Genomic DNA, 26,696 nt, shown 5'->3' on the forward strand with positions numbered 1-26,696 from the left:
TACAATATTAGTCTAGGATGCCAAAATGTGTTCTATGTTCCTTTCCTACTGTCTTAGGGTTGCTAACAGCTACTGAACCGGGAAACATGGATGTTCTGAGATTACTTGATCTCAATGGACACAACCTACCTATATACAATGAGCTTCAGATTATTCTTTTTTAATTAATTTTAAATTTTCATTTTTTCTTAATTATTACAGCAGGTCACATTATGAGTGCAACAGAGCTGCTTGGCAGAGGTCTGTGCTTTCCTATTTTCTTAATTATACCCTAGTCTTTGATGTTTTACATGAATATGAAATTGCAAACCACTGGAATAGTAAGTAAGTAATTAAGTTAGTAAGTATTTGTAGAGCGCTTTTCCAGACCAGGCTCACAAAGCGCTTAAACAATCAAAAGAAAACTCAATGAAATATATTCTTAAAAGATCAAGATAATACCGAGAACAACACAGGAAAAGGAACTCCTGATTTAAATAAGGAGGTGTTCAGTATTACCATACGGATCCAATAGTATTTTGAAGGATGCATTAATGTTTTGGCTAGTACCATAATGCATCCATTACAATTGAAAAAAACAGCTTTACAAAAACAACTTTTACAATAATACAATTATAGTCTGTGGTGCCAAAATAGGTTACATTATGAGTGCAACAGAGCTGCTTGGCAGAGGTCTGCACTTTCATTCTTTCCTAATTATACCCTAGTCTTTGATGTGATTTTACATCAATACTGGATATAGAAAATAATTACAATTACAACTGACCTTGTCTTACCTAATTAATGAGTGAGTGTGTATCTTAAATCTAAGAACAAAACAAAACTTGTACCTGTTTCCTGGCAGTTTTTCTCATCCTCGCCCATCTTACAATCTTCCTGGCCGTCGCACAACCACTTTTGCGAAATGCAAAGATTATTATGACAGCGGAACTGGTCGTCCGCGCAGTGAGCCTCGCAGCCTTTCTGCAGGTGATCATGGAAGAGGTAGATAAAAGAGTTAATTTTGACTTGTACAAATGTTAGATCCTGCAACACTAAACAAAGCAATATAATGTTGTTTTAAGTCAATTTAAAGTTCAAACATCCTCCCATGAATACATGGATGGGATTTAATGGTCATTTCAAGCAATTGTTAAACATGAAGGTTTGGAGAACGTCTCAATAATAACAACAGAACATTTAGTAGTTCACTAAATATACAAAAAATAAAAAATAGAACAACAATTTGACTTTGAGGACCCGCAAAGTGTGCACCGGGGAGACACGCAAGAACGAGGTTGTAGCAGGTCGGCGCAGTGCGTCTCATGTCGACCGGAGCCGAGAATGAATATAAATAATTTATCATGATAACAAGGACTTTGTCCCTGAAAAAAAAAACAGCCGTATTCATAACAAATGAATATTAACCTAAAATTGACTCGTAATGTAACATTTAAACAAGTTAAACCATCGTATTCGGCCTCGGCAAATAATGAATGCTGATTTAATTAAAACATGTGGTTTATACAGAGTTTACAGTACAAACGGCAGGTTTTTCTGCTTAAATTATCAAAATTAATGTTTCAATAAAGTAGAAAATGATGGACAAGAAACACATTTTATATTAGAATTTGATCTGAAGCAAAACAGTTGCATTTTTCGATATTTATTCATAGTGACAAAAACAACTAGGCTGAAATATCAGATCAATTTTTTCAAACATCTGATACAAACATAAATATTCAGTCTGAATGATTTATTAAGTGAACCTTGTGTTGATGAGCCAGAGGGCGTTTGACCTTGTCAGAGGTCACTACGCCCGAGGGTCATATCCATGCACAAGTTCACAACTCCACTTGCATTTTATTTTGCCACTTTGCTTCTATAGGGATTTCTTTTAAACGAGAGAAAGGTTTGTTTTGTTTTCTGCAGACTTCAGCGCAGAGAAAATGACTCGACAACTTCTTATTGCTTCATAAAAGTTTAGGAACAATTTAATACCATGTGAGATGCAGTTTCATTATTATAGTTTGAATATATCTGGATGAAACCCGGTGTTAGGAATAATATCTTTATTAGATCATGTTCAAATGCTTCTGTTAGTGAAACAAAACAAATAAACTTGTAATTGAATGATTGTTTTTTATACTGTATTATTTTGTCTTATTATAAATGACTTGATAAAATAATCTATTTAAGGAGAAAACAAGGGAATAATTTCCATAGTCAGTTAATGTTGATGTTATTTTAGTGATTTGCTTTGCTCACAGCTAGAAGGTTGCTGGTTTGCTTCCAGGAACTGTTGGTTTTTCTGTGTTCATGCATCAAATATTATTATTGAAGTTCTCATAAATCAAGATGTGTTATTAGTATTATTATTGAAGTGCTCATAAATCGAGATGTGTTATTATTATTATTATTATTGAAGTTCTCATAAATCAAGATGTGTTATTATTATTATTATTGAAGTTCTCATAAATCGAGATGTGTTATTATTATTATTATTGAAGTTCTCATAAATCAAGATTTCTAATTATTATTATTATTGAAGTGCTCATAAATCAAGATGTCTTATCATTATTATTGAAGTGCTCATAAATCAAGATGTCTTATCATTATTATTGAAGTGCTCATAAATCAAGATTTCTAATTATTATTATTATTAAAGTGCTCATACATCAAGATTTCTAATTATTATTATTATTGAAGTGCTGATACATCAAGATGTCTTATTATCATTATTATTATTGAAATGCTCATAAATCAAGATGTCTTATTATTATTATTATTATTAAAGTGCTCATACATCAAGATTTCTAATTATTATTATTTTTATTATTATTAATGAAGTGCTCATAAATCAAGATGTCTTATTATTATTATTATTAAAGTGCTCATACATCAAGATTTCTAATTATTATTATTTTTATTATTATTAATGAAGTGCTCATAAATCAAGATGTCTTATTATTATTATTATCGTACTCATAAGTCAAGATGTCTAATTATTATTATTATTATTATTGAAGTGCTCATAAATCCATGTGTCTTATATTATTATTAACCCACCCGGATGTCTAGTTATTATATGAATTATAACCGTGATAAGAGAATTAATGGTTGAAAAGTACACATGAAATTATCCATTATTATTAATATTGTTATACTTGAGCATCAGCATGTCTTATTATTTGTTATTATTATTATTGAATAATAACCCTGATAAGAGACAATTTAATTTGAAATATTCCTAAATGTATTGATTTGACCATAAGAATGATGAAAAAAAAAGAAGTTTAATTACAGTTAAATTAAGAGACATTGAAAATTGTTGCTAATCTTTTCAAACTTTTTAACACCACACAAATATATGCTGTATTTCTTCCTTCGTCATTAATTTCTTCTTCCCTCTGCCGTTAAGCCCCCTCACAACAGTCCCAGGATATATAATGCGGCCCCCTGGGAAATTTCAAACGCTCCATCCACGGTTACTAACCTCGTCTGAATTATCCAAACAGTCGTAATCTCCGTCACATCGGAATCTAGAGGAGATGCAGTCTCCGTTAGCACAGGCAAAGTCCTTGTGGTTACAGGTGACCGGCTCTGAGTCGGGACAAACACAAAGGTCGTGTCAAAGGTAAATAACTTTTGTCTGAGCACAAGAAAATCCCCCCAGTTCACGATCAGTTGTTGTAAACCATTACGAAACGTTTTGTGAGTGGAGGAGGAAAAGAAAGAGGAGAACAGTGACAGAGCTGTTTAGGATGTTAATACATTCGGTTTCACAGCAGCGGCGTCAACATATTCTCTGTAGCCAAAACTCATGTTACTGCCACTTAGTGCCAGTTTGTCCCCAAGGACTCGATTAGGAAGCAGCTAAACAGCTGCATCAGATCTTCTGCCCGCGCTCTTCCCTCATTAATACCAACTTTTAGCAACTCAGAGCGGCTGCCATTAGTTCTTCTTCGGGGGGGGGACACAGCAGGACATGGGAACAACACATTAGATATTTTAATTTACCATTATTGCTATTGTAACGAGGAGGAACAGAAATAGACGTGATAGGTAGAAGTGGGTTGGACGATTCTTAACCAATGGTACAGTAGAGGATTAGGATTAAGACACCATAGGTTTGATTGACACCCTAGGTTTGATTGACACCCCAAGATGCATTGGAAATTCGCTCACCATCTGTACGATGTACAATCAAGCTATGCATAAATTCTCATACATTTGTCCGACTTTTAAATCCTTCATTTGAATAGAAAAAAAAAATAAATCTGTAACACTTTTATGTATAATGTATTTTAAACAAGTTTCCTAAGATATTATAATGCATGCATTTATAAAGCGGTATATAAGTTATTATGACCGTTTTTAATCATGTATGGCAACTTAAAAAAATGTATTATAAGTAGTATTTAATGCATTCTGAAACCGTTTTATATCTTAATCTAGTTTTAAGACTCAAACACTAAACAGAAATGTCAATAATATAAATGAATTTGATTTAATTTGAATTATGAATATGCATTTTATATGCTAGTTAATGAAATGTCGCTTATTGTGTTATGTATTTCATTTAACTAATTTTCTTTATTTTTCACAACCATAAATAATTCCTGTTTTTCAATTTTTTTTTCGAATTAATGATTCATTTAAAATATAAAAAAGTTATTTAGAAAAGAAAAAACACGTAATTTGGTTGAATTCTCGATTCAAACGTCTTTTTAAAAATAAAATCTTATGATATTTATATTAACACAAAAAGTCTTGAATTAATAGCTCTTAATAGCATCACTTGTAATAACACTTGATAGCATTACTTGTAATAACACTTGATAGCATCACTTGTAACAACAACACTTGATAGCGTCACTTGTAACAACCACACTTGCGAGCATCACTTGTAATAACACTCGATTGCATCACTTGTAATAACAACCCTTGATAGCATCACTTGTAATAACAACACTTGATACCATCACTTGTAATAACACTTAATAGCATCACTTGTAACAATAACACTTGATAGCATTACTTGTAATAACACTTGATAGCATCACTTGTAACAACAACACTTGATAGCGTCACTTGTAACAACCACACTTGCGAGCATCACTTGTAATAACACTCGATTGCATCACTTGTAATAACAACCCTTGATAGCATCACTTGTAATAACAACACTTGATACCATCACTTGTAATAACACTTAATAGCATCACTTGTAACAACAACACTTAATACCATCACTTGTAATAACACTTAATAGCATCACTTGTAACAACAACACTTGATAGCATCACCTGTAATAACAACACTTGATAACATCACTTGTAATAACACTTGATAGCATCACCTGTAATAACAACACTTGATAACATCACTTGTAATAACACTTGATAGCATCACTTGTAATAACACTTAATAGCATCACTTGTAACAACAACACTTGATAGCATCACCTGTAATAACAACACTTGATAACATCACTTGTAATAACACTTGATAGCATCACCTGTAATAACAACACTTGATAACATCACTTGTAATAACACTTGATTGCATCACTTGTAATAAAAACCCTTGATAGCATCACTTGTAATAACAAGACTTAATACCATCACTTGTAATAACACTTAATAGCATCACTTGTAACAACAACACTTGATAGCATCACCTGTGATAACAACACTTGATAACATCACTTGTAATAACACTTGATAGCATCACCTGTAATAACAACACTTGATAACATCACTTGTAATAACACTTGATAGCATCACCTGTAATAACAACACTTGATAACATCACTTGTAATAACACTTGATAGCGTCACTTGTAACAACCACACTTGATAACATCACTTGTAATAACACTTGATAACATCACTTGTAATAACACTTGATAGCATCACTTGTAACAACAACACTTGATAGCATCACTTGTAACAACAACACTTGATAGCATCACCTGTGATCACAACACTTGATAACATCACTTGTAATAACACTTGATAGCATCACCTGTAATAACAACACTTGATAACATCACTTGTAATAACACTTGATAGCATCACCTGTAATAACAACACTTGATAACATCACTTGTAATAACACTTGATAGCGTCACTTGTAACAACCACACTTGCTAGCATCACTTGTAATAACACTTGATAGCATCACCTGTAATAACAACACTTGATAACATCACTTGTAATAACACTTGATTGCATCACTTGTAATAAAAACCCTTGATAGCATCACTTGTAATAACAACACTTAATACCATCACTTGTAATAACACTTAATAGCATCACTTGTAACAACAACACTTTATAGCATCACCTGTGATAACAACACTTGATAACATCACTTGTAATAACACTTGATAGCATCACCTGTAATAACAACACTTGATAACATCACTTGTAATAACACTTGATAGCATCACCTGTAATAACAACACTTGATAACATCACTTGTAATAACACTTGATAGCATCACCTGTAATAACAACACTTGATAACATCACTTGTAATAACACTTGATAACATCACTTGTAATAACACTTGATAGCATCACTTGTAACAACAACACTTGATAGCATCACTTGTAACAACAACACTTGATAGCATCACTTGTAATAACAACCCTTGATAGCATCACTTGTAATAACAACGCTTGATAGCATCACTTGTACTAATTTATAAAGCTTGTTTTAAGTTGTCGTACATGATCATAAACCATAATAGCATCTACTTAAAAAGACTTATCGGTGTACTATCTCGCTGTTTTGGGAAAGTGTTTCAAAAACAGCATAGAAAATGTCACCAAAAACCTAATTTTACTAAAGAAAGTTGTAAAATGTACTTTACACAGGTGTAACTATGAGTTCACTGAGGGGGAGCTAGATGAAGGTAAAAAAAAAAGTTTATAAAGTCCTAAAGTCATTAAGAAAATGATTTAATTTGAGTAAGTTTAGCTGTTTTGTTTTCACGTTTTTAAGGTTTCACTCAAAAGTATGTAGTACGAGAAGTTCTACCACACCTGAAACACCAAGAATAATTAGTAAAATGTTGTCATTTTAAAAATGTTCATTAGTTTAAATACATAATTTCATGCCAGGTTAGGGTTTTAAACATGTTATGTCACAAAAAAAACTGTTAAAACATCTATTATTGTTGAATAACTTATAAATAATAAACAAAATCACTTATGTATAGGACATTTGCAATAGTTGAACAAGCAAACAATAACAAAAAAAAAACATTTCGATAAAGTTAAAGACATCACAGACACATTTATTGTTAAACATCACGGGTGAATCCAAAAGCTTCTCGGGATCAGCCGAAAGTTTCCCAGTATTTTCCGACGCAAAAAAAAAAGAACCACACGAGGAGCAGTCGGGTCTCTTCAGAGAAGACTCGATCCTTCACCTCCGAGGTGTGCATCAGTTGTGTGTACAAATGAACAAACCGGGCTGACAGGGAGTGAGGGAGTCAGATACTCACTGCAGTTCTGCTCATCCGAGTTGTCTCCGCAGTCATTCTGGCTGTCACACCTCCAGTGGTCTGGGATGCAGTTGTTATTCTCGCAGCGGTATTCATGAGGTCCACAGGTCTTTTCATCTTTTTCATCAGGAGCAAACAAACACAAAGATGAAAATGGCTTCAAAGAGCATGAATATTAATGGTGCACTCGCTATCATATTTTCGGGTGTAATCATCGTTTCCTCAGGGTTTCCCTGAGCAAGTCTGACACGGAGTTCAAAAAACAGTATGCACACCGGAGGCTAACGCCGCGTACGATGAAATACCTGACTGTGCTAGCAATCATCCTCCGCAGGGTCGGTGACAAGAAGTTGGAATAGAATTGACTTTCCTGGAAAAATAAAATACCCGACTTGACTTTTTGAACAGCAGACGTTGAAAACTTTATCCGGGATTGATTTTGGAATTATTTCGGCCCTTTTTATTCAGAGACGACTGAAAAAAGTAAATGTCGGAAAGGTCCAAGATAAAGAATGAAATATAGGAAATGTACTAGTCGTCTGTTAAACACTGATGAGATGTTGAAGTCTTGAAATGTGTGAAGATGCATTTGTTTGAAACGTTGTTACACAACCTAGAGAACCTGTGCTGATTTGTTTTTATACAAGCTGCTTTTAGATAAGATGTTTAGAATTAATTTATGATACATCAAGCAATATTATTGCCAGAAATATTGGTGTAAAATGAAATTAAATAAAAGACAAGATAAAATATGTCTTTATTTTTCCCATATTGGAAGAATTTGAAAGATTGCCACACTTGTTACACAACTAGTGTATAAAAGCTGCTTTTAGTTAAGATTAATATGATTCGTTAATGTAAACATTTGTATATATATTAATGCTGGAAATAATAGTGTAAAATATACATTTATTATAATAAAATACAATAAAAAAACACTAAAAAATCTAAAAATTAAGACATTCATTTTTTCTTCCCATATTGGGAAAATAATATACATATTTTATTTCATAAAAAAACGGTGTTAAGTTAATATTAATATAATTAATAATGTATACATTTAATATTCACTATTAATGCTGGTAATACATTTATAAAAAGATACATGCACTATAGCAACAGTAAATAAATTAAATTAAATTAAATTAAATTGTTTCTTTATTCTTCCCATATTGGGGAAATTTAGGTTGTTAAAGAAGTGATTAAATATAAAAATACATTATATTAAGACATGCAGTACACATGTTTATATATTTAAAAAAAAAAGAGTGAATTATACACAGAATAAAACCTTAAAAAATAGTACAAATAATGATAAAATAAAGAAATTTAGTAGTATTAAAAAAAGGGTAAATAATAAAGCAAAATAATCAGAATAATAAATAAACTAATAATACATATATAGACGACAATAGACATTAGTAAAAGTACAATTACAACACTAATTAAAACATTATATATATATATATATAATATTAAATATCCTTAATATCCTGACAACAACAAAAATACTTTCAGTAATAATCACAATAATAATAACCTATTTTGAGTATGAATTAGCTTAGACTTTTATTCAATTTAATGATATTTATCAAGAAAATCAAGACGCAGCTCAGTTTAAGGTTTCATTCTAAATAGTCTGTCGTCTGCTTGTTTGTACAAACACAAGAGACAATAGCCTCAGTATCAGCTTGAACAGCCTGAATCCTGGATCTGTGGCGTTTATAATTTATGGAGAACAGAAAAACAGGCGCATGTGAAAATAAAAGACATGTTGTTGCTTGTTATTAATATGGAAATATGTGTTTGTTCTTAGAGAGCACTTGAAGATTTGAAAAGAATCCAAAATCGCCTACAGCTGCGTGATTTTATTTATTCCTTTATGCATTTACTTTTTCACATCTTTTCGAATGTTTTAAAGGAAGTAATGGAACTTTTACACTGAGGATCTTTTGGTTAAAGCAACACTAGGTACCAACTTTTTTATTATTATGGTTTTTTATGTTTTTGGAAATGATTTGTTCTCTCTAATGTAAATTTTAAAGATGTTTATCACGTCGTAACTTATTCTGGGTGACGTGTGGTGAGGTTCATGGTTGGTGAGGCAGTGACTCCTTAAGTGTCAGATTTACAGATTTATTTAAGTATATAAAAAGAGGGAAACTTATTTAACTGGACAACAAATCTAAATTTGTTTTAAACAATCAATAGATATAAAAAACGACGAATGCACTAATAAATAATTTGAAAAGGATTAGCAATCTTGGATAGCATAGAGTATGACTGTGATAATAAAGGATTACAAGGAAGGAATTTTTCCTGCTATTAAATGGCGTTTTGGTGAATTTAACGTAAAGTTAAGCGAGAACTCTCCAGATTTAAGCTCGGCTTAAGAGTGAAGAAGGTTCGGCCGTCACCTGCCCACCCTGACCGCACCTCCCTGGTGAGTACTGAGAGAGATTTTCAAAATAAAACCAGAAAGTAACAACTTCATATTGCTTCGTAAAACAAATGTGAGTCTAGTTAAATTGAAAATGTAATCAGTATTTCTACAGATTTTTTAAGTAAAAGTAATTGAATCTGAATTATACGCTGCAAAGTAAAGGGAAATTGATCTTTATTCATGAAATATTAAAAATGTGTTTTTGATGTGCAGACATTATCGGGGACAATGGCCAAGGTAACAGTCATTTCTTTTTTTTTTCTCTTTGAATGAAGATGTGACCACGATATGAAATGTAAAGGACACTCGGCAAAGTGAGTCATTAAAAAAATGATCAGTCACTCACAGCAAATAAAAGATGTGTCAGAGGAACGGAGAAAAAAAAACTCATTACAGTACTATCAACTTTTATTCGGTAATCAGACGTGAAACCCCAAAGAAAGCCGACAGCGACTCACCTTTTTTTGTATTCTTTCAAGTGTGTAAGAAGAGAATTAACAGGTGATGCTTTTAACACATACCTTTCAGCTACTGAAGAATAAATATCCTAACAACTCACATAGTTACTGTTAGAGTAACGCATGAACACCTTCTGAAGTTCATGATATCGAGGTGCAATAGTTTTTTTTTGGGGTAATGTAGTATTATCTAGGAAGTAATAGTCTGATGAAGCTTCATTAAGCAGTCTCATTATTTTCAGAGTCCACTAGATGGCGGTCTCTGCACTATTTTCCTTTGTTTTGAACAACTAATGAAAAGTAATTTTTTTAATTACTGACCTCTAAACAACATGACACTGTTTCATGAAGCTTCACCAGACCATCACTAGTAATATTTACTAGGTTACTGTTACATTTTCCCTTTTATGGAAATAAAAATTCATGTTTTCAATAGAAAATAAAAGTGTTAAATTAAACCGTTGCCTCATTTTCAAATCATTGCTTGACATTAAGAACACAATAAATAAAATAAAAATACCAATACCAATAGAAATAATAATAAGATAAGGGAAGATATGTCTCTAGTATTAGGAACATAAACGCATTTTATTAAGACATGCAGTACAGATGTATACATTAAAATGCGATATATTTGTTTGAAAGATTGCCAAACTTGTTACACAACCCATGTATAAAATATGCTTTTAGTTAAGGTTAATATAATGAATTAATCGATACATTTATACGTATTAATGCTCAGAATAATGGAATAATGGTGTAAATTATACATTTATTATAGTAATACAAGAAAAAAAAAAAAAATTTACCTCCTAGATTGGAAAAATTGTGAGCCACAATTTTATTTCATAAAAACTGTGTTAAGTTCATACTAATAGAATAAATAATGGATACATTCAGCGATATTAATGCTAGAAACAAAGGGGTCAAAGATACATGAATCATAGCACAATTAAATTAAATTAAACTGGTCTTCATTTTTCCCATATTAGGAAAAATTTAGGTTGTTAAAGCAGTGATTAACGATACAAAGACACGGCTAATTTAAGCTTCAGATAAATTATTAAAAATGTGGTGGAAATGTTACTTAAATACAGTCCATTAATAAAAGTAAGAAAAATGATTCAATATTTACCTTTAAAAGCCAATGATTTCGATTTTTCAGTCAAAAATGTAACAGGAGAGAGTCTTTATTGTGCGAGTACAAAAGTTTTCTTAATTAAATGAAAAAAAAAAACATTTTTCCAGGGAATTTAAGGCGAACAAATGTCTAAATATTTGTCATAAAAGTACTTGGCGGGAAGGAATTGGCCCCTGGGTTTGTTTGACACATGTTTATCAGAAATTATTTTACAATAAAAAGAGACTTTACAGGACATTTCTATTGAAAACACAGAAAGGTAAATGGAATTTTGACAGAATTGTTTATGGTAACACGTGGAGTTCAAAGTAACCAGGTAACCAGAAAAAAAAATAGAAATAGGAAAGAAAATGGACGATATACTTAAATAGCCTGAATCTTGAATAATGTATGACTGTTCATGAGGAACCGCACAGCAGGGAGCGTTTGAAACACAATATAGCAAGTAGTTTAAATCACCTGCAGCTAAATCTTGAGCAGATTTTTCCCTCCTCGCCTTTTAATCATAGTGAGGGAATTTTCATTGGAATAAAAGAAAATATGAAGCCGCTGTCAGACCACGACAATTAAAAGCTCCATACATCTATAAAGCAGTTGTTGTTCAATTGGAAAGTCGTCGAGTCAATCAAATATATTCTCTCATTGTAGTGATTTTGACACCTGAACGTTGGAGTGTCGGGTTAAATACTGAAGCGTTCACAGCTTTGTTCTGTCGCTCGTTGACGCCATTTTGATGCTTCTGACGTTTTGCTAAACGTTAGCAGGTTAACAAGGCTGTCGTCACAAAGTGTAAAATGGACGCTCTTGGTGTAACTGAGCAAACTGTCACCTTTTCCCCTCTTTTTTTTTTTCTTAAATCACTTTCTTTATTTAATTATTATTTTTTTAACCAGGAACCTCAGTGTGTGTAGTCCAGCGTTGGACGGAGTAGATTTTGATTGTCAATATGCATCTCCTCGCCCTGGCTTCTGAACGTAAACAACACTCGGGCAGCAGGTCTTTCTGCTTCAGCACTTTCTTAGCAATATTTTTTCTCTCCGCCGACAGCCATCACTCCCACAAGAAGCTCCGAGTTGTTTCGGCAGAACTCTTTTTCAGAACTTTCGAAGCTACTGAAGTCATTCGTTCCGGTTGTGATTTCTATTTCAAGGAGGACATATGGATTCTGAATAATAAATACCAAGTCTTGACATTTGTTTGTCAACCTTTTTTTTTTGAGTTGAAACTGTTGTTTAGACCTTAATGCATTTCTGAAGCTAATTGATGGCATCATATGAAATGACAAAGTTTCTGATAACTAGAGTGATTTGAGTGTCATCGGTGTACAAATTCATTTGGCTTTAAAAAAAATAAATTCTTATGATTAATAACGGATTCCCTCACCTTAATGCCAGCTGTAGCATAATCTTCCACAATATCCTGTTGCTAAAATTGTTAAAATATAAATTATTAAATGATTAATTTCTCCCAAAATGTATCGTTAAAATGTTATATTTTGTGGTATCTTCTAGAAAAGATCTATTGATCGTAACTTACTGAGTACAAGCATCTTAAATTTAAAACATTATGTTTTGATTAACAATTTCTTTACAATTCTATATTCAAAAGTTACTATATTTTATTATTTCCCACCTTAAATTTGCCATTTTAAATTATCTGAAGCCTATTTAATAGTGATGAAGCTTCATGAAGCAGTTTCATTATTTCCAGAGTCCACTAGATGGCAGTCTCTGCACTAACATTATTTTGTTTTGAACAAGTGTTTTAATGAAAACATCACATCATTTTAAATGGCACCACCTACTGACCTCTAAACAACATGACACTGTTTCATGAAGCTTCATCAGACATTCACTAATATTACTGGGTGAAAATGCGAAATTAGTTTTATTTTATTTAAATATTGATGGTGCAAAATAATGAATAATAACAAAATAAATTAATGAATAACGAACATTTTAAACAGTACTGAGTATGACCATGATATTGAAGGATTAACAGGCAGACACGGCTGATTTAATGCTCTTAATTTGAGTTTATTTCCTAGTTTTGAATGGCGTTTCGGGGAAATTACGGCAAAGTTACGCAAGAATTTTGATGATTCTTATTTTAATTGCGGCTCACGACTGGAGAAATCCGAACCACCGATAGCTTTGAAATTGATAAAATGTTAAGATAACCCACTGTGTAATTTAAGATAGACTAAATAAAGAGCATAAATGGGTAAATATAAGCGTTAGAAATGTCAAGTGTGGTGTGAAAATGGCTAAAATTGTGTGACTGTCACACTTGTGTGCCACTTGGCGGTTACATTGTTTCCACTCAGTCTCTCTTTTCTGCAAAACTCACCACAGTTGGCTTCATCCGAGCCGTCCGCACAATCGGGGTCCTCGTCACAAACCCACAGTTTGGAGATGCAGTGCATCGAGGCCTTGCACTGGAACTGATCAGGCGAACACGTGCTTTCAGCTAAAAAAAAAAAAGAAGAAGGAAAAAAAAAAGTTTATTCTCAAATCATGACGATAAAAAAGACGGAACGAGAAGCCGGTCATTTATCATGACGCTGTAGGTCAGGGATCTCAATTGGTCTTGAAATCAATACAAACATGGTGCAGGAGCAGGATGACAGGGGACAGATGGAGCTAGCAGAGAGAGACTTGAGCCGACTAATGTTGAGGAGAAACTACTGTAAAAACAATAGGAAAAGGTAAAAAAGATCCAGCATGATGTTAAAAAGATAAATTAACACATTTTTTTCCCTCAAAAACTGAAATATGAAATCATGGAAATGAACTAAATGGTATGTTTGATAGTTTAGCATGTCTTTAGCGATGCGCTAACAGTCATTCAACACTCCATACTTTAGAAAATAAACGTGTTATTTGTAACGTCACAATTATTGCTCGTATAGTTGATTATTATAATATTGAATATTTAAGAATATATAAGATGGTTAAGATGAAATAAAAGAAAAAATAAAATAGAATAAAATAAAATTCGGTCACTAAGAAAAATATTAATTTCATAAAGATTGATCCATTATGTGAAAAATGTTGCCTAAGTCACATGAATCTTACCTAAATTAAAGTATCAGTTTCATAAAAGCAATCTATTGTATATTAGAAACGCACACAAGAAGTACAACCAATTTGGTGTTTTGCCACCAATGTATTATCAGTATAAATATATATGATTCTTAGTATATATTATTCCAATTGCGTTTTAGTAATTTCAGTCATAATTATCCATTTTTGTATGGCATTAAACCATTTTTTTTAATCTATCATTTTTGTGTTCAAGATTCCTTTTTCCTTAAAATCTTTTTTGTGTGTGTTTTCGTCTTATTGTGCTTTTGGTGAAAAAATCCAGTCACACCCTGAAATCAACATTGTCTGGTGTATTATATAATACTTGTTTTTGGATGTTTTAACTTACAGCACTTAATAAAGACCATATGCTTTATTTTTGGAGGTTGCATTCAACAGTTTTAATACAATAAAAATGTTGAAAAAAAGGTAAATTAATTTTAATAATCCGGCTAAATAATAAATTCAAGTGAAATAAAAAAAGATTATTGGCTCAACTATCCATCCATCCATCCATCCATCCATCTAGCACTATTTTAAATATAATTAAAACGATATGTAAATAGCTTCAGCTTTGTTTTTGAGTCTCGAAACTAGTTAAAAAAAACGAAGGTCAAATCGTGAGGAATCAGAATTTTCCAAAGACCAACCCTATCTTGAATCCCTGGACTGGTTCATATCATGCAAATAATATGTTAGCTTCAGGGGGGAAATTAAAATGCAGGCTCTTACGGCAGTCCGTTTCATCTTCGCCGTCCCCGCAGTCGTCCTGACCGTTGCATCGCAGGTTCAGAGGAATGCATTTCTGTTTCCTGGTGCACTTGAACTGACCAGACAGACAGATGTACGTCTCTGCAAAAGAAAGAGGGGGAAATACAAAGACATTTCAAACCACTAATAGATACTGAATGAGTCCTTTTTAGATAAATAATGATGTAGTTTGGGACCACCAAAATAAGACACACTTAAAGCTACACAGCAGTTAAAGTGTTCAGTATTTTAACACCTTAAGCAGCTTATCCGCCCACATATCAAGTAGATAATAAGATAGTTCACCAAAAAAATCTAATTTCACTCATTTAATACTTACCTTCATGTCCTCAGGGTTTACATTCTTTATGGAAAAATGGAGCTACACTTTCTTCGTCCAAATAGATTAAATTAAATACGTCAAAATACCTCCAAACTGCTCGTCTGTAAAGTCGTTCTTGTATTGAAGCCCCAACACGAGAAATTGATCCAAAACATTTTTTTTAAATCTACATTTTTACGCTTGTTTCTAGAAGCTAAATGGCTAACATGCTACACAGACAGGAAACACTCGTAGCTTGCGTGATATGGACTTTTTTTTAATTTATCTTGTTGGTCCTTCAATACAAGAAGCACATTATATACAAGAAATACGGAGCTATTTGAATAGTTTTTGTTGTGTCTTTTTGGATAAAGAAAAGTTAGCTCAGTATGTGGAGGTAATATGGATGTACATTTTTGCCTATAACTCTAAAAATGAAAGGATTATTCCGAAAATAATCCCAACCCTTAGTTGACGGGGTGAGTAGAAAATGAGTGAAATTTAGATTTTGGGTGAAATATCACTTTAAATCAGGCGTTTTAATTTGAATTGCTAGGTTAAAATAATGTGCTTAAAATATATATATTTTCCAGTTTAACTTATATACTGAACAAAACATATCTTTCTATTTTCATGAGCTAAACTGAAATATCTAGAATATATGTCGTTCACAAAACTGTATAAATATCTGCAAATAAGGGAAATAAAACAAAGTAGAACTGAGAAATGTCATTACAAACGTCTATGTAAGATGAAATCAAAAATAGGAAAAAAGAGAATTTAATCCTTGACAAATAAGTGCATTTAATCAACATAAAACAAACAGTAAGACATCAGTGGAAGCTTGGCCAGAACTCTTTTAAACGTACCACAGTTGGCTTCGTCCGAGTTATCGCCGCAGTCGTTTTCTCCGTCACAGATAAAAGGTGGAAGTGCACACAGGCCAGTGCCGCACTGGAAGCGTCCGGGTTGACATTTGAATTCAGCTGTCGGAAAAAAACCCCAATAAAGTTCAGTTTCTCTGGTAAAATGGGCACGTTTGATTTATATATTGATATATTAACTGCGGATATTTTCCAGGAAAAAAGTCACAAGTCTTTCTTTAAAAAAGGTCAGGATATCTGGCGAGTACTCACGACAGTCTGCAGGTTCATCGGAACCATCCCCGCAGTCGTCGACAGTGTCGCATTTCCACCAGAACGGAATACACTCGTCTGTCCCACATCGAAACTGTTGGACCGGAGAAGAGCAAGAATCAGAACCACAAAACAATTATTGTCATCGGTGTGAACATAGCACATGAATTTGTGTTGGTGTTGACAGTACAAAATAGAATGAATGAAATAAATCCATAAACATAAATGCGAAGTAAACTGAGAACCTTATTGAAGAACATTTTTGTTTCTAGATCTGCACATGTTGAAGTTATATATAACTTCAACATAATATAAATACAGTTAACAACATGTAATATTTACTATTTGAGGTCATACACCAGGAGTCTCTGTCTTGGAGGCCAACAGAGGTAAGTTCTTTACTTTTAATTTATAATTTTTGAAAAAGCCAATTTAAATCTTTCTGGAAGCTTTATTTCCTGCATATTTAAAAAGAAAAAACTTGTTTTTTATATTTTGTTTTTCATTGTCTTTTGGATTTTTGTGTCATTGAACTTTAAATTTGGCCATTTATTGTATTTTATTAATCTCATTTTATTACATTCTTTTTATTTTGTACTGTCATATCCATACAAAAATCCTGTGTTGCAAGTATTATTGTACTTCTTAAATTATAGCAGCAGAGTGACCGCTACTGGCGAAAAAAATAGAGACACTTGTTGACACTGTATCATGATGCCTCATCAACCCATTAGTATCATCTACCCCTTGTTCAAATTAAAAACTATTTCTGAAAATTTTAAAATCCGGTTCTGACTTCTGGAGGTATATTACTAAGAGACGGACATGTAATTAACTATAAGTATAGATATTTGAATGGTTCATATTTTATTATTCCCTTGGAAATATTTAATTGTCTTGTGGATTTTTGTGTGGGTTCACTGTGAATTTGGCCATTTTTGTATTTATTTTTCGTGTTATTTCTTTTGTTATTTTTCAACGAGTCCATCGCTGTGCCTACACTACAGCTAGCTAAGGATGTATTAACAGTGTTTTAAACGCATGATTTTTGTATGGTGATGACAGTACAAAATACAAAAAATAAATAAACAAATAATAATTGTATGTGTTTCTGATTTGCTACGTCTTAAAAGAGACAAAAAAGGACAATGTAAATGTGAAGTCTGTTGAGGTGGGATGAGTCAAAACCACTTTATTGCTAAATGAAGCCGACCTGACTGGAGGTGCAGTTGGAGAGGCAGGTCTTATTATCGGCAGCCAGGTAAAAATTACTCGGACAGGCGCATTTGTGTTCCCCTCCCGGAGACAGGAGACACAGGTGGCTGCATCCTCCATTTGCAATCTGACACTGGTGCTTGGGAACTGTGCAGAAGGACAGAAGTGCATGGCAGAGAGCCTGAACTGTATTACACAGAGCATTCCGTTCTCAATATTAACCACAACACAGCATGGGGGGGGTTTAGGGGGGTATGGAGCGAACACAAGCGCCAGATGGACTGGATACCTTCGGGCTGGCGGAGGGAGTGGTAGACCTTGATGGATTTGATTGCTTGCCAGGAGTTCAGAAGCTCCATCCCCTGGGCTCCGGTTGTCTTGTGAACGCGGCGGAGAGATTTGGATTTCCCGTCGGTCCAATAAACAAAGTCCTCGAACAAAGTCAGCGCCATCACGCCTTGGATGTGATCGTAGGACACTGAAGGAAGGATCAGAATAAGCATCTTAGAACATGCGTGTCTTATATCACAAACTAGAAAAGCACTAAGGCAACGCAGACGCCTGCCAAGCAGCCACACATTTAGTGGCTTTTACCCAATATTATTGACCTACATAAGCATGATCCATATACTGAGAGAGCTTTTTTTAGCGTTTGAAATCCTTAAAGGGGAACTAATGTGTTGATTTAAGTGTGTCTTAAACTGATCTTGGACCTCTATTGTATCATCAGTATGTTTGTTTGTACAAAACTCTCTTTTCATTGAAATAAAGAAAATTTGCTTAAGCCCCTCCCACTGAAAAACACTTTTTCTGGAGATTAGATTTTATTTACCATAACCACAGCCACTCTACTGTGAGTCAAGCATAGAGGTTCCAAGGGACTCCACTCTCGTAACCTCTCGTTTGCCGAGATTTCAGACGGGGAAGAATTTTATAAAGTAATAAGTTCAAAACATGGTCATGATGAGAGACTTACTGCATCTTGGAGAGGAAGACTCAACATTTGAAATATGCTAGTAAGCCGGTAGAGTTTGAAATTAGTTACCCTTTAAAGTTAAACAATGCAGTAGATAAAGATCATAAAAGTCAGTGCTTTAGTTTCTCATTAAAAACCTTTCATGGAAATTTGTTCATGTCTTTGTGAGCATATTTTACATGCTATTAAATATCTTGATACACTGACAAGTTGGAAATATGTGGTTTTAATAAAATGAATGATGGTAAGGTCAAAGTAAATAGTTACATTAGGTTAAAGTGTAAAATGAATTGTTAAAATTCTGTCTTAATTAATTTTATTACAATCAACTTTTGCACTTAGTTAAGTTAAAGGTGGACGAGGCCTCGTGACGAACCCATAGTTATAGACAGATTAATAGTATTTAATTAATCCCTTGGGAATGTTTCTTTTGGAAATCCACACAACAACCAACAGAAGAACAGAGAGAAAAAAAACATATAATATATATACCATACATAAATGCATCTAAATAAGTCCAAATTGTTAACAGGAAACTTTATGTTTCATATAGTTTTTGCCTCCAACATGTCTCCTCAAGGTCAAACATTTGGAAGATGAATAATTCATTCTAAATCATTAAATAAATGGTAATTGATATAATGGAAAAAAAAAGAAGAAAGAATCAACTGGATATTGCTTTTAATCTTTTTTCGCTTCATCGATTAAAAAAAAAGAAGAAAAAAAACGTTCATTATTAATCATCCACCCCGAAGGACTGGCCATCTGGTCTGGATCTCTACCAGAATGTTGAATACCTGCAGTTAATTAATTTTGACTTTTTTATTTATTTTTTTATTTCAATGACACGCCATCTCTACTTAAATCCCAAAATGAAATAGAAGTGCAGCAAGGGTTTATACAAACACACACATAATTCTAGTCATGATATATCTACAGCAGTAAAAGCATTTTTAAAAGAGCACCTTTGCGTCTATGGGTGCCGTCCATGTTGGAAAAAAGGATGTGGTTATCATCCGCCCAGTACAGCCTCTTGTTGGTGTAGTCGATGGTGAGAGCGGTCGGGCTGTAAATCTCCGTGTCAACAATGACCTTCTGTCCTCTTCCATCCATGCCAATGCGCCCGACGTAGGCCGGTTCGCAGCAGTCCACCCAGAAAACATATCTGATGGGAAACAAGAAAAAAAATGACATCAGGGTTGAGAAGCCACTTTCAACAACTCGTTAAAACTCTCTTTGCTTACCCAGTCTGTGGGTCCAGCGCCAGGTCGGACGGGTTCTTCAGACCAGAGCTGATGAGGATTGTGGGATACAGACCATTGGCTTTGGACACCTCCAGAGTTTTCCTTTCGGCATCGCACCAGTACAAGTTCTTTCCAATCCAGTCCACTGCCAGGGCACTTGGAACTGCTGTTCTGTGGACGACCTAATGATGTAAAAAATAAAAGAAAAATGAACTTCATTGGAAGGGTTCAAATAATAGGAGCCATATTTTCAAGATCAAAATAGTAAATTGGAACATTTTCCAATTGTTTTGGATTCCACTGAATCATTGTCTACTTCCTTCTTTTAGGAGCCAAAATGAAACCAATTTTTGTTAATTGTTCTATTTTGTTCGAAATTGGGAAATGTTTGGAATTGGGAGACACTTTTTAATTTTAAATAAAACTATAAATCATTAAAGACAGTCTGGGCAGCAAACCAGTTCCTTGTGGCAATATGCAACTTTCAATACTGTTCATTCACATGATTGATGGAAAGCAAATACACATTAGTTATTTTGATACGGGCCGAAATAAATTAAAAATTCAATCATTTATGGCCAACCAAACACTAATGCAACACAATGGGGGTTGAAATTGTGAAAAAAACTTAAACAACCCAAACTTCTCACATACTTACTTAAAAAAAGTATACACCTTCATACATTTTAAAGTATGTGTTGAGTTTTCCAAGACATTCAAATACTGGAATTTATCGCAAAATGTTTTGCACCTGACCTCGCCAGTAGAAAACAAGCGACTTTTGGATTTTGGGTTAGATAGATAGATTGATACATACTTTTATTTATCTCAGGAAGATAAATTCCCTATTCTAGCAGCACCGGTTACAGATAAACACGTCTTAAAATAACAAAATGTTGTGCAAACATCTGGGAATGTACAGAGAAATTACAATAACATATGACAATTAACAGGCAGGATAAAGACGGAAAATATACCAATAAAAAGATATGCAAATTCAACTATAAACACAATATAATTAGTACAGAAGCCAAACCCCCACCCCCCCCAAAAAAAATAAAAAAAATAAAAACCCTATCACTCTAAGATAGTGCTCTTCCTAGTTATTAAAAGGAAATCTGAAGCTCCTATGTCGGCACAAACCAAACCTCTTTATCGACTAGTTCAACTATACTACAATTTCATTGCGTGCGACTGAGACATGGTGAAAGGATTGATGATGTGGAAGAGGTAAGGAGTAGAACCACCTTTCCGCCCCGATTTATATCCTTGAGGAGATAGTCAAGGTGACCCCTGACTGCTTCCCTGGATTTCCCAGGCAAACCTCAATGGCAGGAGGTCCTCGAAATCACTTTAATGATCCCTATAGGAGGGAGGCCAGGCCTCTTCACTTGGATAGCTGCCCCGGCGACGTGAGTGATTCACTCGTCCTCCAGGAGGTTCTCACCCACAGTGCTCCAACGAATCCCCGGCTTATTTAATGACTTGTTTGTGGATCATCATTTGTAACTGCTAATTTGCAGCAGAGAAGTCTGGATCGCTTCAAACTCAGCCTCGGTTAAATGTGCACGTTTTAATTAAAGCAGGTGCACGGCGAGAGAGAGAGAGAGAGAGAGAGAGAGCGATGGAAAGAGAGAGAGAGAGAGACGAGCCAAGAGAAAAGAGGAAGCAGCTCATCGCAGTAAGCTCCGAGAGAGAATTAGTTAAAATGCAAATGAGGGTTATTTAACCAAATCGAGGAAATTTCCTCCAACAATATCCCCAAACCAGTCTTTCTTTTGAGCTGCTGTTATAAACAACGGGTGATCCAGCTGGCAGGAGAAAAGGACGTTTCTTGACACACTTCTGTTTTTTTTTTTTGCAGAATCCCAGCAAGCTTGCAGTCAGACATAACAGAACATAAAGTGCCCGAGGATGTTTTCTTTAATCATTAACACGAAAATGTATAGAAGTGAAGAGGGAAAAAAAGGGCTGTTTTAAAAATGGCAGTCATTGAGCACCCGAGGAAAAAATAAATCAATTTTGTTTAGATTTTTGTATTTTTTTTTATTGTTAATTTATTTGAATAGTTTTTATTTGAATTGATATAAATAATATAATAATGAACGCAATAAATGAGAGACATTTGATCGTGTAACCAGAGTGAATTCCTTCACTAAAAAAAGAAGAAAAAAGCCTGGAAATCGCAAGGACAAAAATCTATAAAATGACGTCATAAAAATGAAAATGCCGAGAGCTGGTTTCAAACCAGACATTTTTAAATAAACTAAATATAACTTTATGTGGTTTTGATTTGAAAGACACTTAAAGCACTAGAAAGAACAACTTAAAATAGAATTTTTATGTCAATTTTGTGTTTATCTGGTTGAAGATATAGAAGCTTTTATTTTTAAATTCTGAACTCTAATAGACTTGGTTTAAAACATGGAGAGAAGAAACAATTCAAGAGAAGGACGATCAATGAGGTTGAGAAATGTATAAAAGGAAGGCATAAAGAAATAATGTGTGGGGACTAGGAAGGATGTTTAAGTTATGGTTTATGGTGGTAACCCCTGCCGAATAAAAACGTCGGAAGAGAAATCATTTATCATTAAAGGTAATGTATTTCTCTCATGGTACTAATAGATTTGAAGAAAAAGGTGGTTGAAACATTATTTTTGATCTACTAACATACCCGGAAAGGTGTTAATTTACCGTAACCATTTCCTTCCACGTGGGTCAAATAAAAACCAAGACGATAAAACACAGACAAATTGGGAAATCTGAATCACCGATTCAGCACGAAGAAAGACCAGCAAGAAATAATGAATCTGAACGATTCACGCCTCAATTTCCTCCAGATCTTTTCAGGAGATAAAAGCCGCTCTTATAGTTTCTCCATGATTAAGTCTCAGAAAGTTCATCCTCCTACTGCCGTGGCACCGATACAGTCTGTGGAAATAATTGAACTGATTCAGAATGATTCCTTTGAACCAGTATGTGAGTTTGAAGCCCAGGTGGTCGTATTATGTTCTCCCAACTGCTCATCTTCCAGTCCAAATCTGCTTAATTAAAAGCAACTTTCTCGTCGTCAGCATTCGGGAGAATGCAAATATCGTCCCAAAGTTTCTTTGAATGTGGATTGAATTCTTTTCTGGGAGGTAAAATTATGTCCACATACAGTTTCTGAAAGGATTCTAATATTTTCATTAGCAGTTTGAATTTTGGGGGGACTTGTGGGACAGAGCAGATTAAATATTACATCCTTTCATCTTTTGAAATATCTTGTTAATATTACTCTAGTGGTAATACATTTAGATTGGATTGTACTTTGATATTTAGGATATTTCTTTGGATGCATGACATGTATTTCCTAGATAACACAGTGTTCAACAAGTACTACATGTTGTTCAACCCTAAAGGAAATCAACAGGTACTTTGATTACAGTGTTGCATATCAACAACATCAGCTTGTCTACAAAAGAGTAACACAACTCTCAAGACGGAGATATATGAGTAAATTTTAAATTCCCGACAAGGCACATCATGATAAACCACTTTCAGATGTAGGATTTAGTACCAAGAATCTATTCAGGGAACCGTTTAAAGTGTCCCTTTATTCAAAATAAAACAGGAACTAAATCACCGTGCGATGGCTTTTTGGAGAGTTGCCCGGGAACTTTTCTCTTCTCACGAGGAAAAGCTGTTAGTTTGTAATATATTTGAGGGAGTGAGAGTTTTCAGATGTATCGGGGAAAATGCTATGAATCAGGTATGAACCCTTGATGGACGCTTTAAATTTGTGGTTCAGTTATTCTAATCTTTATTAAACTTTATGGTGTGTTTTCTTGGTACTATATTCAATGTCTATTACCAAAAAGTAACATACCGATTCTCCGTAAAGCTCTTATACGCTGTAACGGGAGAGATAGATAGATAGATTGATAGATAGATAGATAGATAGAGATGGAGAACTGAGGGATCTCTATGTGTATTCACTTATAGAACCAGTTCTAAACAGAAAAGCATTTGTTCATTATCTTGAAAAGAGATTTCGTAAATAAATCAAAAACACACCTTACTATTAAACATTATACAGTTTTAGTTTTCTGTACGTCTTTGCGATCTACTGTATGTGCTTGGTTTCCTAAGCCCTTACAAAATGTAGACAAAACAACCGCACACAAACAACCACAAAGACGGCTAAGGAAAATAACTAAAATTCCCAAACCTCTGGAATACCTAAACAAGTATTCACCTAAAATTCCAATTTTGAAATTTATCGCCAAAATATACCTGACCTTGCCCGGTCAAAGCTCCTTAAATCCTCAATTTATCCCAAAAATGACCAATTGAACATGTGAGATGAGGTCAGTGACATTGTGAAACTCCAACTTTGAAACTGTGACAAAGATATAATGGCGAACTATCAGCTCTCTGTTTCAAAAAAGATTCAGAAAGCAATGAAAAATCTGTCTTCTTTTTCTCCTTGTTGATCTATATTCTTTATTTAGGTTAAGTTTAAGTTATTTAAGCTCTGAGTAAAATTCCTTACCTGACACTTATATTGAAATATAACTGATTCAAAAAATAACAAAACCAATAAAATACAGGAACAATAATAACGCTAATGGTAATACTAATAATAACAGCAGTAAAAAAGTAATAGTTGAGAGTGATATAGTCCATAATACCTAACAGAAATTGCTGATGTCATGAAAAAAAATGTAAATAAATACAACTTTACGCAACTGAAATGTTTGTTAGTGACATTGGAAAAATGTATGAAGATTCTAGTCTCTCGAAATGTTGGTTATTTGGCTTCAATCGCGATAAATCTGTAACTGAAATGTGGCCATGAGGTTAGATGGTTGAGTTACCTGGTACTCGCTCCTGCCCCTGCATAACTATATCGAAAAGTTCTTGTGGAGACGATAGTTCTTGGACCCGAACTTCCAATGTTAAATGCTATTGTTTACAAAGGTTTAAAAAAATCCACAGTAGACAAAAGATTAGTCTAAAGTGCTGCCAGGGGTGAATTTGCGGCCCTCAGGCAGATTGTATTAGCCCATATACTCCATTATGAACTGGTTTATTCAACAACAAGTGTTACAGCAATGCACAAAAAAACAACTTTTAAATAGGTTTGAAAAAAAGCAAAGTTGCTAAATGTTAATGCTAGTTGCTAAAAATGTTTTATTTCCCTTTCTGTCCTTAAAAATTTATAAAAATCGAAAAATCATGCCTCTACTCTAAAAAATTAGTAGTAAATCAAGCTCAAATTATTTATCCCAGGATTAGGTACTGTGACTTTTGGTAGCAAATCAAATTGACACGAAAAATAACAGCCATTAAAAGGAGGTTTTGCGTCACATTGGCTCTCACAACAATTGTCGTCCGCTTTATAATAATAATCTCTATTTATATAGCGCCTTTCTAGACCAGGGTCACAAAGCGCTTTGACAGCCATTCACACATACTGATGGGAGTAGACTGCACCACGTGGCGCCGAATCTGCCATCAGGAGCAATTAGGGTAAAGTGTCTTGCTCAGGGACACAACGATACAAGCTTGTCTGGAGCTGGGATTGAACCTGCAACCTTTTGGATTGCAGGCAACCACTCTACCATCTGAGCTATGACGCCCCATGATATGAGACATTCAATTCATTGAATAATTTCGGTACAACTTACCTTCAGGTCACTTCCGTTGAGCCGCATTCTGTTAATCTTGCGTCCGCTGGGCCGCGTCGAGTCCACCCAGTAGATAAACTCCTTCTTGTAGTCAAAGTCGATATGGATGATGTTGTTAAGTCCCTAAAACCAAACAAAAAGTTCATAGAAGTTTTAAAATTTGTGTCACAGAATTGTACATTTAGTCAGAGAGACTGTTGTGTCTTCATTAGGTTGGTTTAAAAAATGCGATATAGCCATAGATACCGACTAAGACCGCTTCCAACATGTTCATCATACTTCCTTTTTCAACTCGAGTCTGTCATTCCAAGTAAACCGGACCGTCACTCATACGTAGCTGTACGTCACAACCTGCTGTCTCGCACCATGGGCGCCTTGAAAAAGGTGTCAGACGGTCTGACAGGTGAGACAAGACCTTGATCACCATAGAAGATCTTCATCAGATTATTAACAAACCTCACAGACAGGTGTAAAAATGTCCCCTGGGATCTCCTTTCCACAATCGAGATGTGATTCCAGGAGATGAAACATGTCCACCCCTTTCAGAGCCTCCAGATATTGAGCTACACTACTGGGATATAGACGCTATGATGCAGGAGAGTCTGCAGTAAATAAGTGTTTGTAAAAAAAGGTATATTTCGCAATAAAGCTTGATTCATGCATCGCCTGGATTCAAATGTGTAGCCCTTGTTATTTCAGGTTCAAGGTGACCCAAAGGACGACCCAAAAACAAACGTGTTTGTGGTATCCCTTGTGTT

The 26,696-nt window shown here is 34.1% G+C and overlaps 1 protein-coding gene across 1 annotated transcript in view; it reads right to left on the reverse strand.

Moving 5' to 3' along the window:
• The window catches only part of lrp1bb (low density lipoprotein receptor-related protein 1Bb), a 348,034-nt gene that overhangs the window by 36,645 nt on the left and 284,693 nt on the right, over positions 1–26,696 (reverse strand). The window contains exons 58-69 of the mRNA XM_087804844.1: positions 25,939–26,061; positions 20,267–20,448; positions 19,988–20,187; positions 18,336–18,524; positions 18,045–18,193; positions 16,832–16,925; positions 16,565–16,681; positions 15,356–15,475; positions 13,887–14,006; positions 7,496–7,612; positions 3,476–3,582; positions 831–963 (exon numbers count right to left, since the gene is read on the reverse strand). Coding sequence (XP_087660970.1) covers positions 831–963; positions 3,476–3,582; positions 7,496–7,612; positions 13,887–14,006; positions 15,356–15,475; positions 16,565–16,681; positions 16,832–16,925; positions 18,045–18,193; positions 18,336–18,524; positions 19,988–20,187; positions 20,267–20,448; positions 25,939–26,061 — 1,651 coding nt within the window. The remainder of the gene's footprint in view (positions 1–830; positions 964–3,475; positions 3,583–7,495; positions 7,613–13,886; positions 14,007–15,355; positions 15,476–16,564; positions 16,682–16,831; positions 16,926–18,044; positions 18,194–18,335; positions 18,525–19,987; positions 20,188–20,266; positions 20,449–25,938; positions 26,062–26,696) is intronic.

This window comes from Callionymus lyra, chromosome 12 (genome assembly GCF_982586985.1).
Source record: "Callionymus lyra chromosome 12, fCalLyr1.hap1.1, whole genome shotgun sequence".
Taxonomy (NCBI): domain Eukaryota; kingdom Metazoa; phylum Chordata; class Actinopteri; order Syngnathiformes; family Callionymidae; genus Callionymus; species Callionymus lyra.